This window comes from Carcharodon carcharias, chromosome 10, assembly GCF_017639515.1.
Source record: "Carcharodon carcharias isolate sCarCar2 chromosome 10, sCarCar2.pri, whole genome shotgun sequence".
NCBI classification, from domain to species: Eukaryota; Metazoa; Chordata; class Chondrichthyes; order Lamniformes; family Lamnidae; genus Carcharodon; species Carcharodon carcharias.
In genome coordinates, this window is record NC_054476.1 from 162,718,577 (window position 1) to 162,739,002 (window position 20,426).

At 41.2% G+C, this 20,426-nt stretch overlaps 1 protein-coding gene across 11 annotated transcripts in view; it reads left to right on the top strand.

The window, feature by feature from the left end:
- myo18ab (myosin XVIIIAb) overlaps positions 1 to 20,426 on the top strand; it is a 272,295-nt gene that overhangs the window by 73,230 nt on the left and 178,639 nt on the right. For 5 of the 11 annotated variants that reach the window (XM_041198051.1, XM_041198055.1, XM_041198057.1 and 2 more), the window contains exons 1-2: positions 3,146 to 3,290; positions 20,030 to 20,234. The exons of 5 other annotated variants lie outside the window; for them this stretch is intronic. In XM_041198051.1, the coding sequence (XP_041053985.1) occupies positions 20,196 to 20,234 (39 nt within the window). In that variant the 5' untranslated portion in view covers positions 3,146 to 3,290; positions 20,030 to 20,195. Of the gene's footprint in view, positions 1 to 3,131; positions 3,291 to 20,029; positions 20,235 to 20,426 lie in introns of those variants that run through there. One more of the 11 variants, XM_041198061.1, reaches the window with a different exon arrangement.

Consider the following 20,426-nt stretch of genomic DNA (forward strand, 5'->3'; position numbering starts at 1 on the left):
CTACAAGATTCCAAGAGCTTTGAACAAACAAAAATAAGCTTTACTATACAAGCTCAGAAAGATTAAAAATTTACAATATCTACCTTATACTCTTAACATTAAGGGTTAAAATGAAGTATAAAGCCAACTGTGTGTGGTCAAACACACCACACTACACAATAAATGGCAGATGTGACCAAGACAGAGTCCATGGATTTCTCAGCAACGTCAGTCAATAGAGTCAACCAGTCTCACTGAAACTTTTTCTCCCTTATGAGTTTCCATTCTTCACCTTTGAAGATCTTGCCTTGGAATTCTCTCCAAAAGTCTCTCCAACTCATACAGCTTCAATGATTGCCCACTTTGCAGGGTTTCATTATCTCCTTCCAAGATTATGCTCCCCTGAATTCCTGAGTACACTCGAGCACCAACTCGCTTTGGCCGTGCCAAGCAGAACACAACTGCATCAAAAGGGTACCTTTGCCCCAACAGCCTGCAGCATGGAGTTGCTAACATTTGGCTGCTGCCTTGAATCTTCAGGGCTTCTCCTGAGCCCTCTTCAATTACCAGACTTGGATGGCATCAACGACAGCCCATCTCCAGGGTTTCACTCTTGCCTTCCCTGATATCATTCACCCAAGCACCAAATTACAGGCACAGCTTCAGATCTTTGGCTGTGCCATGCAGAGTGCTGTTACTCTAAAGGCGGGGTACCTTTGCCTCAAAGGCCCACTTCAGTTAAAGTCTACTTCCTGTAGTGCTTCCCTAACTTGTGCCTGTTTCTCTGTTGCTTTCTTTTAACTCAACTGGGACTGCTTTCTGTCCTCTGTCGTTGTCCCTTACCTGGAATTTTTTTTTTTTTTGGACCTCTTCCTGTCCTTCTTTCCCTTAACCCCTGCCTGGAACACTTCTTGAGACCTCTCCCTGTTCCCTACATGGGACGCTTGCTGGCCATGGCGCTCCCCACTCGGTCACCTGACCTGGGTTTTCGCACCCTTTTTCTCTATGTGCAGACAAGCCTGTTCTGCTGGGCCTGTTCTGGGTCTTAAGAACGTAGAGATGCAGAACTGTGCATGTGCAGCCCGCTCCCGGCCTGCGCATGCACTGAAGTCCAGAGACTGTTGGGACTTAGGAGTTCCTGACCTCCATGCTCAAGATTAAGGTAAGTTGGGTTTCATAACAGTTTATAAATGTGAAATCCTGTGGCATAGTTCTATTGATTAAAACGAGGTTCGGTTGAATGTGAATGGCTCCTAACTGGATCATAACACATTGGACTGTCCTGGGTGCTTGATGTCTGTCTGTAGCTCATTATCCTGAGGCTAATTGAGCCCAGCCTTTGAAATGAACTGAACTCTTTCTGCTGGCCAGTTATGTGAAATCTGGTGTGATATTGGAGTTACATATAGAGTAGAACAGGTTGCTCTCTGATAAAGTTCCCCAAGCAGCTATTTTAAACATCAGGAGTAAAATACATTTCCATACATACAACAAACCATAAGACTTTGATGCTGAGTCAGTAAGTCCTGACTCAGCTCTGCCTCTGTCCCATGCAGCTGAGAATTGTGTACAACAAAGCTGTCTACTGTACAGAAACTGCACAGCCCAACTGGCCCCTCAGAAGATTGTATCATACCGCCAAATAATATTTTAAAATTATGGCATTGTGGGAATGAAAGTTAGAACTCAGAAATTTCAGGTACGTATTTTAACTGGTAATTTCTTAATGAGCAAGATTGTAGGTTATTAGAAGAAACGAGAAAAATTCTGGTCACTGCTGGCAGACAAGCGGGAAATTACAGAGAGCCAAACCTGACGTTCACAACCTTCAGTTCTGCTAAATTCAGGTTTTCCTCCACTGTGATACGAGATCACAGAACCGATCCCTCCAGAACTGCTAAATATGAATTGTCTGCCTCCAACTGGTGAATCTTACATATAGAGTATCTTGCTGTGCATCATAAAGTGTCGGTCTTTGCTCAGTGGTAACACTCAGCTCTAAGCTGGGAGTTTGTGGTTCAAGCTCTACTCCAAGACTTTAGCAAATAACTTGCTGAAGTGCAGTATAGCAGGAGTGTTGCACTGTTGGAGGTATCCACTTTGTGGCTAAAAAGGGACAAGCCAACAAGTATACAACTTCCCCATAGAAGCCAAATAATGCATTACATAGCATAAGACCATAAGACATAGGAGCAGAAATTAGGCCATTTGGTCCATCGAGTCTGCTCCACCATTTGATCACGGCTGATAAGTTTCTCAACCCCATTCTCCTGCCTTCTCCCCGTAACCTTTGATCCCCATACCAATCAAGAACCTATCTATCGGTCTTAAATACACTCAATGACCTGGCCTCCACAGCCTTCTGTGGCAATGAATTCCATAGATTCACCACTCTCTGGCGAAAGAAGTTTCTCCTCATCTCTGTTCTAAAAGGTCTTTCCTTTGCTCTGAGGCTGTGCCCTCGGGTCCTAGTCTTTCCTACTAATGGAAACATCTTCCCCACATTCACTCTCTCCAGGCCTTTCAGTATTCTGTAAGTTTCAATCAGATCCCCCCTCATCCTTCTAAACTCCATCGAGTATAGACCCAGAGTCCTCAAATGTTCCTCATATGTTAAGCCTTTCATTCCTGGGATCGTTCTCATGAACCTCCTCTGGACCCTCTGCGTCTGCCATTCTAAAATCACGCATTAGTCAGCTTGCAGTGAGCTATTACTATTTTCAGTAATTACAGCTGACAATTTATTTTTTAATCCCTATAATTTCATTTCATTTGGACTTTTTTTCAATATTGACGATGTTAACTACAATTTTAATTTTGTTTACGTTGCAATGTGTGAAATAAGTAGTGGTGAGCTACAAAGGGTTAAACAGCTATATGTGTAATAAACAAAAGTTGCAACTTCGTTCTGAACAGGAAAAGGGAGGGGGCTGTTTTCCCTCTGAATGGAAATAGCGTCAATGATTACGAAGGTGTCCTTTCCGCTGAAAGGGAATAAAAGCACCAGAAATATGGCATTTTAATGACTTCACAAGGGAAGGATAAAGTCAAATAAAGTTATGGTGAAGCACCAACTGTTGGAACTCAGCGTACATTCTTTTGTTATTTTTAGAAGGCCTGTAACTACCCAGCTGTCTTGTTGCAGTGTCAGTGAAATGACACTTTGACAACCTATCACATTTCTCCTTCACTCTGAACGGAAGCTTGCATCAGTGGCTGGGGTACTTCTTCAAAACTGCTCTGTTGGGAGTGTTTGTAGTTTGTGGATCGAGTTTTATTTTTAAAGCTAGATGCAAGAAGATAGAAACAAGGTATTTGAAATTTAGTTAATTTAGTTTTTTCTTCCTGTGTTGGTGGATAACGTAACACGCAGATTAATACGAATCTTTCTTATCTATAAGTTAGTGTTGCCTTGTTTAGGCCAAAGTTGTTGCCCGTGCCTATTTTTAGTGGTAACAGAAAGTGGTGCAGGCAGGTCTGGTTCTATTGCTGAATCACTGTTCAAAATGAGTCTGTGAGGTTGCCTTCAATTTAACTTGTTTCTATTTCTTAATATTGCCATACGCAAATTGCTTCTAAGTTCTAAGTTTACCCAAAATAATGAACAAATGTATATATGTCATTTCAAAGCTGTGTGTATATAATTTTAAATTTGTTCAATAAAGGAGAGTACATGTACATTATAATGTAATTTTTTTTTCTTATATGCCCGCATTGGCTATTAAAATTGAGAATGTTGGAAAACATTTTTAAGCCTTTTCTGCTGATTTTTGAACTCTTGTTAACTGTTGGACCATGTATAGTTTGGTGTGATGTCTGATTTAGTTTTAATGCAATAGGAAAGTTTGATTTGAACCAATGCTTTGACTTTTGAACATTATTGCCATTTATTCACGTCATGCCTTTTCATAAGAATATGATGTCCCCTCTGTTATGGTGTTGCCTTCATTCTAGTGCTAATATTTCATGTGAAATACTGATTATTTTTAAAATTTAGGAATTTAGCACAACTGCAATGAGATGAAGCTATTTTTAAAATGACTGAACACAGCCTATCCTCCACTGGAAACACTCTTTTCCATGTCTTAGTCACCTCCAGACTTGACATTTCAGTGCACTTCCTGGCTGGCCACCCGTCATCCTCTCTTTGTAAATTTTAATTAATTCAAAATTCCTTCCCATATCCTATCCTGCACAGTTTTACTCATCTATCAGCCATGTCTTGATGGACTTACATTGGCTTTTGATTCTCTTAACACCTCAAATTTAGAAGTCTTATCCTTGTATTTTAAACTCTTATCACAGCTTTACCACTCCCTATCTCTAACCTCCTCCAGTTCTATAAAGTTCCCAACAGCCTTTTGTGCATACCTTTTCTCTTTTCTCACTATTGACTGTGCCTCCAGCTCTGGAATTTCCTTCCTAAACTCCACTGGACTGTCCACCTGCCCCCGCTATTTTAAGACCCTCTTTTAAAACCTACTTCATTAACTAAGCTTTTTATCACATCTGCAAATAACTTCAACTTTATCTTGGCATCTATTTGAAGAGTTCTGCAGTGAGTAACTCACTTCCTGGCTCCCCAAAGCCTGTCTACCATCTACAAGGCACAAGTCAGGAGTGTGATGGAATACTCCCCACTTTGCTGGATGTGTGCAGCTCCAACAACACTCAAGCAGCTTGACACCATCCAGACAAAGCAGCCTACTTGATTGGCACCCCATCCACCACCTTAAACATCCACTTCATCAACCACTAATGCACAGTGGCAGCTGTGCGTACCATCTACAAGATGCATTACAGAAACCTGCCAAGGCTCCTTCGACAGCACTTTCCAAACCCGTGACCTCCACCACCTAGAAAGACAAGGGCAGCAGATGCATGGGAATGCCACCACCTGGAAGTTCCCCTCCAAAGCACCCACCATCCTGACTTGGAACTATATTGCTGTTCCTTCACTGTCACTAGGTCAAAATCTTGGAACTCCCTTCCTAACAGCACTGCTGGTGTGACTGCAGTAGTTCAAGAAGGTGGCTTCTTTGGAGCAATCAGAGATGGGCAATAAATGCTCGCCTAACCAGCGACGCCCATGGTTTTCCCCATTTAAGGTGCTGTTTAATTACAAGTTGTTACTTTTGTGTCTGCACTGTTTTATTTTCCCTCTGAGACACGTATATAGAAAAACAACTTCAGTAAATTTGTTGAGATACTGAATTGAGGAATTAGGAATTTCAATTAAAAGGAATGATCAAATTAAAGAGCAAACATCTGCTTTTGGAGAAATAAATCATCATTGTAAGGAAGTGAAAGTAGAAGTAAAATCAGAAACAAGAACAGTAACTATAAACAAGTACATTTTGCACAGGAGCAAAGGGGAAGAAACTGTCTAAAACAGAATAGTCAAATATATAGGTAGTAAATAATCATATTCTGTTTTAAAAATATATAAATAGTGTAGTTTTTTGAATTGGGATTGTGGGTAAGCAAAGGACTGATCCACTTGCATATCCCCATCAAATGAATTATCTATGCTTTTACAAAACTAGAGGTCCTTAGGACAAAAGAGCTTTAGGAAGTATGTCAATTACACGATCAACAAAAAACAGGGAATGTCTGCGCTGGATTGGACATTCTGTGCTACAGAAACATTTGCTACCTATAAAAGAGAAATAACTTGTTTGAAAGTTAAAGGGGAACTCCGCTGCAAGCCAAAGACATTGAAATTACAGCTTAAAAAAGAAGTGTTGGCCCAGATCTTCCAATCAGTATCTCAAGGGCTTCATTCTGCACACTTGCGTGGTTACATTTTAAAAAGGCCTGACTTCCAATCCACCATGTAGAAAAGCTTGCTCTCTGCTGGTTTCCAGTGGAGACCGAGAGACCTGCAAAGAGGATTAGTGCAGAAGACATCTACACCCCCGCCCTCACCACTTTTTTTTTTTGATTTACAGCACGTGCTTCCATATTCTGTTAAGTATTTAAAGTTCCAATCTTTCAATAAATTAGTGAGTGGGTAGGTGGGTGAGTGACTAGGTAGTCAGGTCAAGGGGTTGGGGGGGGGGGTGGGGGGCGGGAGTAGTTGGGTCAGATCGGGGGTGCTGGTTGAAGGTTTGGTTAAGGTGGTGAGGGGAGGTTGATTGAGGAGACGGTGGTGGAGTTACCCAGGTGTTAAACCAGATCCTTTTCTCTAACATTTCCTGGGTAACCAACAAGGTATGTCCCACAGATTTGTCCAAAATCTCTGACTTTTGCTCAGAGCTGGAGATGTTCACACAGGGTCACTAGAAGCATGGAATTGCCTATTAGACGTTTAAACTTACCAGGCAATTCCCATCTGGGTCTGCACATTAGGACCTCATGGCCCAGCATATCCCCCACTCTATCATTACCATCAAGCCAAGGGATCAAACCTGATTCAATGAAGAGTGCAGAAGGGGATGCCAGGGGCAGTACCAGGCATACCTTAAAATGAAGTGGCAACCTGGTGAAGCTGTAATGCAGAACTACTTGCGTGCCAGACAGCATAAGCAGCAAACAAATGGTGGTGGACAATTAAATAATTTACCGGGGGAGGAGGCTCCACTAATATCCGCTGGCTTGATGGTAATGGTAGAGTAGGGGATATGCTGAGCTATGAGGTTACAGATTGTGTTCGAGTACAGTTGTGCTGCTGCTGATGGCCCACAGCACCTCATGGATGCCCAGTCTTGAGTTGCTAGATCTGTCCAAAATCTATCCCATTTAGCATGGTGGTAGTGCCACACATCACAATGGAGGGTATCCTCAATGTTAGGTGGGACTTAGTCTCCACAATGACTGTGCAGTGGTCGCTCCTACCAATACTGTATCCTTAATGATGGAGGAGCCCAGCACATCAATGCAAAAGATGAGGCTGAAGCATTTGCTACAATCTTCAGCCAGAAGTGCCAAGTAGATGATCCATCTCAGTCTTCTCTGGAGGTCCCCAGCATCACAGTTGCCAGTCTTCAGCCAATTCGATTCACTCCACGTGACATCAAGAAACGGCTGAAGGCACTGGATAGTGCAAAGCCTAGGGGCCCAGACGATATTCCGACAATAGTACTGAAGACTTGTGCTCCAGAATTTGCTGCAACCCTTGTCAAGCTGTCCCAGTACAACTAGAACACTGGCATCTACCCGGCTATGTGGAAAATTGCCCATGTATGTCCTGTTAACAAAAAACAGGACAAATCCAACCCGGTCAGTTACAGCCTCACCAGTCTACACTCCATCATCAGTAAAGTAATGGAAGGGGTCATCAACAGTGCTATCAAGTGGCTCTTCCTTAGCAATAACCTGCTTGCTGATGCTCAGTTTGGGTTCCATCAGGGCCACTCAGCTCCTGAATTTATTACAGCCTTGGTTCAAACATGGACAAAAGAGCTGAACTCCTGAGGTGAGGTGAGACTGACTGCCCTTGACATCAAGGCTGCATTTGACAGAGTGTAGCATCAAGGAGTCCTAGCAAAACTGGAGTCAACAGGAATCAGGGGGAAAACTCTCCACTGGTTGGAGTCATACCTAACACAAAGGAAGATGGTTGTGGTTGTGGGAGTATTCTCAGCTCCAGGACATCACTGCAGGAGTTCCTCAAGGTAGTGTCCTCCGCCCAACCATCTTCAGCTGCTTAACCAATGACCTTCCTTCCATCATAAGGTCAGAAATGGGGATGTTTGCTGATGATTGCACAATGTTCAGCACAATTCGCTACTCTTCAGACACTGAAACAGTCCATGTCCAAATGCAGCAAGATCTGGACAACATCCAGACTTGGGCTGACAATTGGCAAGTAACATTCGTGCCTCACAAGTGTCAGGCAATGACCATCTCCAACAAGACAGAATCCAACCATCGGCCCTTGATGTTCAATGGCATTACCATCACTGAATCCACCACTATCAACATCCTGGGGGAGTTACCATTGACCAGAAACTAAACTGGACCAGCCGTATAAATTTTGAGACTACAAGAGCAGGTCAAAGGCTAGGAATTGTGCGATGCGTAACCTGCCACCTGATTCCCCAAAATCTTTCCACCATCTACAAGGCACAAGTCAGGAGTGTGACGGAATACTCCCCACTTGCCTGGATGAGTGCAGCTCCCACAACACTCAATAAGTTTGACACCATCCAGGGCAAAGCAGCCCGCTTGATTGGCACCACATCCACAAACATTCACTTCCTCCACCACTGACTCACAGTAGCAGCAGTGTGTACCATCTACAAATGCACTGCAGGAATTCACCAAGGCTCCTTCGACAGCACCTTCCAAACCCACGACCACTGCCATCTAGAAGGACAAGGGCAGCAGATACATGGGAGCACCACCACCTGGAAGTTCCCCTCCAAGTCACTCACCATTCTGACTTGGAAATATATTGCGTTTCCTTCACTGTCGCTGGGTCAAAATCCTGGAACTCCCTTCCTAACAGCACTGTGGGTGTACATACACCACATAGACTGCAGCAACGGAAGAAGGCAGCATACCACCACCTTCTCAAGGGCAACTAGGGATGGACAATAAATGCTGGACCAGCCAGCGAAGCTCACATGCCATGAATTAATAAAATTTTTTTAACAAATACTGCAAAGCATTGAAAATGTTGTCTATGACTTTCATTATTGACTGTTTGCTGGCCATTCATTCATCAAATGTTGCCTATGACATTCATTATTAACTGTTTGCTGGTGTGTTCACTGCTGGTATCCAGTAGAGACTTGTGAAGAGGAGTAGTGCATAAGACCCCCCCTTTTTTTGTTTTACAGCGCTAGCTTTCCGTATTCTGTTAAGTATTTAAAGTTCCAGTCTTTCAATGAAAGAGTGTGGGTTAGTAGGTAGGTGGGTGAGTGATTGGGTAGTCAGGTCTGGTGGAGAGGGGCGGGAGTAGTTAGGTCAGATCTGGGGTGCTCGCTGTAGTACAATAAAGCTATATGAGCAATTGATTGCCTTTGTCTTTGTCCTTGGATACAACAAAAAACTTAGTTCATTTATTTCTTGGAGAATTCGAAGAAAGCTACATTCCAAAAATATTATCGTTTTTGTTCCAAATTTTGGAGACAACATGCGATGAGGGATGTATTTATGAGGCTTTAGTAAAGAAATCACTAACTGCATTCACTGCTATCACCTTTACCCATAAGAGAAGGAAGAAAGACTTGCATCTACATTGCACCTTTGATGATCACTGGAAGTCTCAGTGTTTTAAAGCCAATGAAGTACTAAAAGGTTAGTCACTGTTGTAATGTAGGAAATGCAGCAGCCAAACTGTGCACAGCAAGCCCCCAAAAACAGCAATATGATAATGATCAGATGATCTGTCTCTATGATGTTAGTTGAGGGATAAACGTTGGCTAAGACATCAATAATAACTCCCCACCTGTTCTTCGAAATAGTGCCAGGGGATCTTCTACATTCCCCCTGAGAGGGCAGATGGGGCCTCAGTTTAAGGTGTCACCTGAAAGATGGCATTTCCAATGGTGCAGCACTCCCTCAGTACCATGCTGGAATGTCAGCCTAGATTTTCATGCTCAAGTTCTGGAGTGGGACTTGAACCTGGATCTTTTTGACTCGGGGTTGAGTGCAGTTTTGATAAGTGTTTAGTTATAGTGCTACAACTGACCCTCAACATAGAAACGAAGAAACATCTTCAGGCGATGTTATTAGATAACATTGAGGCTTTAGAGATAAAGTGTATAACTAATAAGATTGACTACTGTGTTGTAAACCACTTGGATGCCACCGTGAACCAAGTGAAGAATTTTGTGAAGTTAACAGTATTGTTTTTAATAATTGCATGTTTGTTTCAACAATATTCGGGTAATGAAATATTAAAGGTTAAAAGCTAACTTTTTCAAGCTATCAATGTATATAATGACAGATTTCCCGAAGGACCTCATCCTCCCCAGAATAGAGTCTGACTTTACAAAATGCTGACCTTTATGCAGGAGCTCATGAAAGCAACACTAACTGAGATGATTACTAACTGTGATAACTTGCTACATTACAACAATGACCACACTTCAAAAGTACTTAATTGGCTGCCAAGCGCTTCAGGGGCACCCTGAGGTTATGAAAACCTCATATACTATATATCTGCCTTTCTTTCTCTCTTTCTTTTGCTTTCTTTTTCGCTCGCCCACCCTCTTGCTCTTTCTCCTTGCAATTTGAAAGCCTGCCATGGATCTCTTAAAACCAGAGCCTCTAATAAAGGATAAATGAATTGATTAAGATATCCCTGGATAGTGACTTTCATATTGTCAATACTAGAGGCCAGCACTGTGGCTAAAAACAATGTGGTTTAGGCAAAGGCAGTTTTTTCCTTCTGAAGCTTTTGTATCATTAGTTTTGTCATTTGATGAGCTTCATTCTATATTTAAGAACATGGAAGGTTAAATACAATCCAAACAGTGCGTGATAGCATAGTGATTATACTACTGGACTGAAACTTTGGAGGGTGTCACATAACCCCATGAAATTCAATTGGGGGAAATGAAATGTTGTGGCTGGTACTCAAAATTATCATGAAAGGTGCTGAATTGTCCTTAAAAACCTGGCTGGGTTACTGTTGCCCTTAAAGAGAGGCACTTGCCACTCACTCCTTGGTCTGGCCTGCATGTAAACCCAGTCCTCATTTGGAACTGGGGATGGGCAATGAACACTGCCTTCTCAGTGTTTACCACATCCCAAGAATTTAAAAAAAAATTCACAAAAACAGTGGGAAAGAAATAGCAGCTGAGATTAGAACTGCTTTTGTTTGCGTATGGGGAAAATGGCAATAACAAGGTTCCCTTAATTTGATAGTTATTGCTGAATGCCATGAGGGGGTCAGCCATTAAAAGCTTGTATGTACTGCTTTATATGCAGCTATCTGTCAATTATGAACATACCAAAGTGTAGAGTGTTGTTGCAACTTGTGCAGTTAACCTGTTACCGACAAAGATTTTGTGTTTTGCTGAAGTTGGCTGGGATTAATTGACAGCCCTAATTAAATGTTTGCCATACAGCATTTCAAAGGAGCTATATCATTAAAGGATGGGCAGTGCCTTGACTAGCAAAAAAAATTAATTGCATTTGCCTGTAATTTCTGAAAGTAAAGCTGATCTTTTCCTAAAAGACAGCGCTTTTGTTTTAAAAAAGTAACTGCCCTAGTATCAACATTATTAAGCAATCTTGATCGAATATATATTAATTGTATTTTCTTTAGCAATAATTAAATTATAATTTTAAAAATGTGGTACAGAAGGCTTGTTGCTGCTGACTTTTGATAAACAGAAACATGTATTATAATTGGATAAGTTTGAAGGTGAGTCACCAGAATTAAAAAAATAATCTGCTTGAAAGACTGGTACTTGAGAGCAAATGCTCCTTCAGGGACTTAAGTGGAAAAACTTGAACATAGAAAGCACGGTAAAAGCCAAAGAAAAATAGGAGAGAAATGAACTTAGAGACAGAATTTAAGATAGAAAATTAAGATGCACTATAATGTCCTCTTAATTGTATGTTAGTTCTATTTCCAGTACCTGGGCCAGTAGTCTCCTATGTAATGTGACATCAGACCAGAAATGTATGTTTTGGGAACTATCTTTCACTAAACTATAATCTTACTTTCAAACATTTTGTGTCTTAGAAGAGCAGATTAAATAAGGTTATTTCAATTGTTCAAAGGGTATATGAATGAAGATGTATAGTCTGGAGGGAAAATAGTCATTTATAATAAATATTGCTTACTTATTACTTGGCCATATACCACCCGAAACTAACAGTACGTGATGACTTGCTCTCAAGCTTTGCCACTGTCAGAAGGCACTTGGCCTTCATGCTGTCCATATTCACAGCAGTTGATTGAGACCAGGAACTCAATGATGTATGGGATCGGTCTCCTCCTGATGGTTCAAAGTTTACTTCTTTATATACGAGAGAACTTATGGCTTAATTCAAATGATTGAATAACACAACATAGTGGAAAAAAAATAACAGATTACTTGAATTCCACCGCTTTCATAGCACAATTTGCTGTGCCTGAATGGGATGAAGCCTATAATAATAATTTAAAATTATATTTCAACTTTTGGACTTGTCGGAGAAGCAGAATCTCTGGTTGATTGGTAGTTGGGCAATTCATTGGAAAAGTACCAAAAAGAAAAACAGTTTTAATGGTGCAATACTTTCCCTATAATTGTGCATGCATTGGATCAGAAATTCATACATATACAATTACTCCATGTTGTTTCTGATTGTCTTTGTTTTGCCAACCAATATATGTCTTGGCTTTATAATAACTTGACAGATGAAAGAAGCAAGATTACTGAAGCTTGCTTACCTAGGCCATTATTAATGCAGACTTGCACAATGCACATTAATATTCCAATCCCTGTGGGGGAACTGTAAACCAAAATAACCAAATTCATCAAAATACTCTCATGAAGAAATGACCAATGAGGGTTCCACTTTTTTGTAGCTTTTACTTTAACATGAATCAGTGAAAATTACACCTGAAGTAACAGGTAAATGATATTTCAAATAAAAAGGTAAATTTCACTTTAAATAGCTGATACAACAAAAATATGTCTTGCTCAACCACAAGCACCCACATCACTCCCTGCACAAATGTGGCACCATGTGCAAACCTGTCTTTCCAACTCTGCCTCGGGTACGCAGGTTCTCACTTTTCCACTCATCGATTTGGCCCTTGAATCACATTCTATCCGAGGTCCCAGTTACGATCAACACTGACAAGTCCCATGTCTACGAACCTTCTCTCACTCTGGAAAGCTACGCCATCAGGACTTATGTGACCAGAGTTCCCTTTCAACTGACCAACCGACGATACTCAGTTCACGATCTCGTCCTTTGATACAAATTTTCAGCTCTTTTGCATGCCTGAGCTATTTCACACTGCTTTTTAGGATTCGCCACATTTTGGCTCCAAGAGCTTTTGAAATTCTATTTTCTTCTTGCTGCCAAACAGAAAACTGACCTTTTTGTGGAGAGCTCAGCTTGCTCCTAAATACATCTGAGAGATTTCTAACCATGTCCAGCTGCAGCACTTCTTTGTGTCTGCATTTTTGTGCTGATCACCACCTACCTCCAACTCTCCTTTGTGTCTGTCAGCCACACGGCTTCAGGTTTTAATTTCCATCCCTGTTGGTACTGCTTGCAGATTGAGAGTTGCCAGATCACATGGATCAGTATTTATTATTATCCAAGAAAATTGCAATCAACCCCTTTACAATTGCCCTTAAAAGTCCTTTTTCAAGCTTTCTTAAAAATGATTCCAGATTCTACAGACATTTTAAAGAAATTACAGATTTGCCTTACCGTGCTGCTTCTGGGCAAAAGGTCGTCACATTACAAATTAATAATAGCAGGTTAAGAATGGAAACGGAAGTTGTGTTTTGCTAAATTTAATTATGTTTTCTAATCTTGGTATTTTGTTGTGTGCAGTGTTTATTCTTCAATGATTTCTACATACTTTTGGCAAAATCTTGCTGTATGATTTATACAGTTTGGATAAAATGGGAAGCAAAAGAATCATTCATGAAGATGAGATATACATAAATTATAACTTTATGCAACTAAACAGTCGTCAGAATGAATTTTCTGACCATTTCTGGAATCACTGAAAAGTGGAAAAAATGTTAATTGCATTTCTTTGGCATACAATTTTCTGTTCCTAGTTGCTTTATTTCATTTCTATGATAGATGTTTTGGATGTTTCCAGTTTATGTTTTGAAAGAGAAAGCTTAATACCTTTTGCGGTAGGAAGAAGACTCTTTTACAATAGGGACCAAAAAGTTTAACTGCGCAACATGCATTTTTTTTTTTAAACACAGGGTGAATGGAGCCGAAAACAAAGTTTACTTTAAGATTTCATCAAGTTTTGGGTATAATTTTGTTCAGATATGTAAATACAATGTTTCTAATGTGCAGACACCAACATTTTTCTTATGCCTTTCAAATTATGAAAAAATTGTTTTGAGAATTTGTAAGACATTTACAAGTGTACACAATGTACATTTAGAAGTCACTGGCTTCCAATTTGATAGCCTACAGTCTTCCAGGAGAGATCAGCTGGGGGAGATGGCATTCCAATATTTGCCCCCCTCCCCACCCCCTGATCAGTATTAGATTTAAAAAAAAATCATTCATTGGATGTGCTGGCTAGGCCAGCATTTCTTGCCCATGCCTAATTGCCCTTGAGAAGGAGTTGATGAGCAGCCTTCTTGAACAACTGCAGTCTATGTGGTGTAGGTACACCCACAGTGCTGTTAGGGAGGGAGGTCCAAGAGTTTGACCCAGCGACAGTGAAGGAACGGCGATATATTTCCAAGTCAGGATGGTGAGTAGCTTGGAAGCGACTTCCAGGTTGTAGTGTTCCCATGTGTCTGCTGCCCTTGTCCTTCTAGATAGTTGTGGTCGTGGGTTTGGAAGGTGCTGTCTAAGGAGCCTGGGTGAGTTCCTGCAGTGCATCTTATAGATGGAACACACTTCTGCCACTGTGCGTCAGTGATAAGGGAGTGAATGTTTGTGGATGGGGTGCCAATCAAGTGGGTTGCTTTGTCCTGGATGGTGTCAAGCTTCTAGGGAATTTCTTTGGAGTTGCATTCATCCAGGCAAGTGGAAAATATTCCATCACACTTCTGAGTTGTGCCTTGTAGATGGTAGACAGGCTTTGGGGAATCAGGAGGTGAGTTACTTGCTGCAGGATTCTAGTCTCTGACCTGCTCTTGTAGCCACAGTATTTATATGGCTAGTCCAGTTCAGTTTCTGGTCAAAGGTAACCCCCAGATGTTGATAGTGGAGGAATTCGGTGATGGTAATGCCATTGAATATCAAGCAGTGATGGTTAGATTCTCTCTTGTTGGACATGGTCATTGCCTGGCACTTGTGTGGTGCAAATGTTACTTGCCACCTGTCAGTCCAAGCCTGGATATTGTCCAGATCTTGCTGTACTTGGACATGGACTGCTTCAGTATCTGAGGAGTCATGAATGGTGCTGGACATTGTGCAATCATCAGCAAACATCCCTACTTCTGACCTTATGATGGAAGGAAAGTCATTGATGAAGCAGCTGAAGATGGCCGGGCCTTGGGCGCTACCCTGAGGAACTGCTGCAGTGATGTCCTGAAGCTGAGATGACTGACCTCCAACAACCACAACCATCTTTTTTTGTGCAGGTACGACTCCAATTAGCAGAGTTTTCCCCCTGATTCCCATTGACTCTAGTTTTGCTAGGGCTCCTTGATGCCACACTCGTTCAAATGCTGCCTTGATGTCAAGGGCAGTCACTCTCACCTCACCTGAAAAGTGGTAGATAATAGATGAATTTCTCCCCAGCAAGTTGTTAGCAAAACATTTGTGACAGCCTTATGCAGTACATAAGGATGCACATGCTGCACCCTGATGTCTTGGAGCTCCAACCATAGTTGTCTATTTACATTTCATCCTCCGGTTTTCCTCCAAGAATTCATATTTAAACAGAAGGTTTGAACTTGGTGGTCTGAAACCAGGCTAATCTCCATCTTGTCTCTATAGCAATAGCAGTTGATTATTTTGCTTCTTGCATAACTTGGCCACTATGGATTTGTCAGATAATTTTGAAGTATCTAATAATCAGACCTGGTCTCTTCATTTGTGAGATTTCATTGTTAACTAAGACTCTTCTTCACAGTTTATTCTTATTTCCAGCTACTGCTTTTCACTTGTCTGCCCCATTTTTTACAATTCCTTTTAAAAAGAAACCCGACAACTTGTAATTCTCTCATATACCGAAATTCTCAGTGTTTAGGTCAACACATCCATTGATGCAAATATAACCTTACATAAACATTAATGATCTAAATGAAGGAACTGAGGGCATCCTGGCTAAGTTTGCAGATGATACAAAGATAGGTGGAGGGACAGGTAGTATTGAGGAGGCGGGGAGGTTGCAGAAGGATTTGGACAGGTTAGGAGAATGGGCAAAGAAGTGCCAGATGGAATACAACGTGGGGAAGTGTGAGGTCATGCACTTTGGTAGGAAGAATAGAGGCATAGACTATTTTCTAAATGGGGAGAGAATTCAGAAATCTGGAGTGCAAAGGGACTTGGAAGTCCTAGTCCAGGATTCTCTTAAGGTTAACTTGCAGGTTGAGTCAGTAGTTAGGAAGGCAAATGCAATGTTGGCATTTATTTTGAGAGGACTAGAATATAGAAGCAGGGATGTGCTGCTGAGGCTTTATAACGCTCTGGTCAGACCACATTTAGAATATAGTGAGCAATTTTGGGCCCCGTATCTCAGGAAGAATGTGCTGGCCCTGGAGAGGGTCCAGAGGAGGTTCACGAGAATGATCCCAGGAATGAAAGGCTTAACATATGAGGACTCTGGGTCTATACTCGATGGAGTTTAGAAGGATGAGGGGGTATCTGATTGAAACTTACAAAATACTGAAAGGCCTGGATAGAGTGGACGTGGGGAAGATGTTTCCATTAGTAGGAGAGACTAGGACCCGAGGGCACAACCTCAGAGTAAAGGGAAGACCTTTTAGAACAGAGATGAGGAGAAACTTCTTTAGCCAGGGAGTGGTGAATCTATGGAATTCATTGCCACAGAAGGCTTTGGAGGCCAGGTCATTGAGTGTATTTAAGACTGAGAAAGACAAGTTCTTGATTGGTAAGGGGATCAAAGTTTATGGGGAGAAGGCGGGAGAATGGGATTGAGAAACTTATCAGCCGTGATTGAATGGCGGAGCAGACTCGATGGGCCAAATTGCCTAATTTCTGCTCCTATGTCTTATGGTCTTATGGCCATGATGTGCCTCAGGAATGTGATTACGCAAATTTTCTCATATGGTTCATGCCTTTACAGAACCAACTGACGAACAGAGTAAAGGAAATGCGGGTCAATTTAGTTTGTAATCCTTTTCACCTAGCTATGCAGCCCATTGGCATGGAGGTCCTGCCCTATGTGACCTTGACTTGAAGAATGATTTCACCAAGGCAAGGGACCATATTCATGCTCAGCATGAGGATTTTCTGTATTTTTGATGTTGCATTTTTCATGTCTTGCAGTCCCACTAAACTGTATCATCAAAGCTTTCATGGGTATTGGCTCAAAATTGTTAATGATTGCTCTACATTATCCAGAAATAGACTCCTCATTGTGGATAAGAAGGTACAGTCTATCTATCTGGCCAGTTTATCTGGAAAATAAATCCCAGAAGATTTCTAATACCCTTCACCACACTTTTCTCTAGTTTATCCAGCTGAGTGCTGATACAGTCAGTGTCCCTGCATTTTTCCTTGCCTCTTGGTTATTTGTAATTAGGTATATTTTTTAGAAGGAATGTTTTACTTTTGAGTGCTATGACTTTAAAAGATAGACATAAACAGGTTTTCTGGTAAGTTTAAATCAACAAGAATAAACATTTATTTATACAACACTGAAATGTAAACACAAAGCACTCACTCCCTTTCACACACACACATACACACACACACACAAGAGAAGATGAATTCTAGTGATGACGCATGCACTTAGATTATCAAAAGAATAGCAAGAAACAATTACATGTCCTTAATCAATCCCCTAAGATGAAAATGTTGCAGGCCAGAAGGTTTTCTCTCTTTTGGTTCTTTGATGATAACTGGAGATTGGCAGTTTCTAGGCTTTCAAACAAAGTTGTGGCTCAGCTTCTGTAGAGCAGAAATATAATTTTGCAGGTGAAATCAAATTAGCCCCTCTCTTCACTGCCTAAGTTTACTGCCAGTTTAGGCAGAGTTCTGTTGTTCTTGTTGGGAGGTGGCCCCCTCTGTGCTGTGGAATATCAGACTGATTTGCCTTGGCCTGTCCTTGGAATAATAAGATTCATTATCTCAAGTCAATCTGGGTCAATTTAGTTTGTAATCCTTTTCACCTAGATATGCAGCCCATGGAGGTCCTGCCCTATGTGACCTTGACTTGAAGAATGATTTGAATTTGAATTTCTGTAAATATCTAGACAATAGGAGTTGTAAATTCCATGGGCAGAATTTTCTGCCTACCGGGCGGGCGGGTCTGACCCAATCTCCGGCGGACAGGGAGCTGTTCCCTGCCGGAGAAGCAGGCCCCGCTGCCATTTTAAGTGGGCGGGCCAATTAAGGCCCGACCAGCGTGATTCCCGAAAGAGCACAAATCTCCCTGAGGCTAAGTGCTGCCTCAGGGAAATTGCTGAAAGTTGTTCAAACATTAAAAACAGAAAAATAAAAAAATCGTTCACATGTCCCCCTCATGTGACAATGTCATGGGTCATGTTAATAAATTTCACTAGAACTTTATTAAAGTTATTTAAACCCTACGTGAAACCTCATCCCGCTGGTGGATGAGGTTTCATTTTTTCTCAGAAGCCCGCCGGGGCTCCTGGCCTGCCCACCAACCTTAAGGTTGGACGGGCAGGTCCCTTTAATTGTTTTAATTATCCTGCCAGTGGGCTCAATTGACCATTGACAGGTCGGTGGGCGCACAGCTGATTTGGCTGTGCCCCCGCCTTCCTGAAAATTTAAATGGGGTAGGATGACGTTGGGGGTTCCCCGCATCATTTTGCGTGTCGGCGAGCGGGCCCTGCCCCCTGCTCGCTGACGGCAAAATTCAGCCCCATAAGTGACCTTGCATTCCCATTAGTGATCTTGCACTCAGCATGTCCCTTCAAGGGAGAGTCCTCCACGTGGACATTTACATTTTAATAACTTGCCAGGGACATGAGTTAGTCCCTATTTGTTCAGAAATCAAAGTCCCCTGACTCCCTGGACTCCATCTTGGGTCAAGGTAAATAGTCTATATTCCATGCTGCTAGTTTAAAAAGTATAATTGTCCATTGCCTTCATATGTTCAAGGGCAAAAGACATGAACGTGACACTTGTTATAAAACCCAAGAGACAATTCCAAGAAGCAAATAGTCTAGTTTGTATTAAAAAATAATGGTTTTCCCTAGACACTGCAGACCTCGTTCTAGATCTGCACTGTGACAAAGATCAAATTCTCCAAATGGTAGAGGCTGATGTTTTGCGCAATTGATGAAGCAAGTGCTCTAATTGCGGCCTTAAAAGCGTACAAGGAAAACTTTTGTATTACTTGCTTTTGGGGAAAGCTGCTTTTTCAGTCCACATCAAACTCCTTGCACAAGGCTAGAAACTTGTGCAAAGTAAAACAAAGATTGTAGAAGGATAATTCTAATTGCATTCCATACCTGATGACTGTGATCGTATGGAATCTTCCACCAACTGGAGTAGAAGGGAATGCTTGAGAGTGTACATCTATCTCCGTGGACTAAGTTAAAGGACTTTGTTTGAACTATGAAAAGCAATTGAGCATATATCATACCAACTCATATTCACAAGACACATATATCTGCTGTTGCCATTTTTTTATCCTGTGGAAGTCCAGACAATTTTGCTATTACTACTTCAAGAAATGTGCACCACAATTTCAAAATAATCAAGTACTCCAGTTACTACACCTGGACGGAATAGTCTCCATTAACTTATAATAAAATCTATTGCAGTTGAGAAGAGCCATCATTGCTTTTGTGAGAAGTCAGATTCACTAATATAAACTCAGTTTGAGTTTAGTTGCCTGGCAGATATTTGGACACCACCTTAGCAGTGTGCTTTGGCATTTTTTTGGAATTCAACTTTTCCCATCCCAAATCTAGTTTTAACATTCCTATTTTAAATTTATCTATATTTTATCTGATCGCCCATTGACAAACTGTTGAATTTCCTATTCCTATTTTTATAAACTGTCTTTGTAGTTGAGCAATCGTAACTGCAAAAGGTTGTTCATAATTAAAAGATAAATTAACTTTGAGGCAACTACAGGCAGTCAAATATTTTGGTCTTATGATGATGTCCTCCCTACTGTACTGAATTCACTCTGCAGCACTGTTTTTACTACTATAAAAGTTCTGCTGGATGAAATTTAGTTTTGCTATTAGATGAAATAATTGCAATAACTGTTTAGTTTTCTATATATGATAACTGTAATTTTGTGCTTTCCGCTTTTCTGTACCTACAGTATCCATCACACGTCTGTCCAGTTCACGCTGCATGGTCATTGTCCAGGGCATTCCAATCTGCCCCACCAATTTCAGTTACTGGGAAGAACTTGGCTCCAGGCAAACTTCAGTTCTCTAATAGACTGCATCTTTTCATAATCCCATTTATCAATTTATGACAGCAGCATGGCTTTCTCGTCACGTTTTGCTTTTTGGGAGCAAAAGGAAAGTGTTTTTTTTTTGTTAAAACTCAAATCATTCAAATTGCAAATACCAAATCGCTTATAGTCAGGCCAGGTTTACTATACAATCTATATGCATGGATTTTCTGTAATGCAGCTTTAAGAAATAACTTCAAATGAAATTTATTTTCCCCAAAAATGAGTTTAAGTTGTTACCAGTAAAGTAAAAAGAACA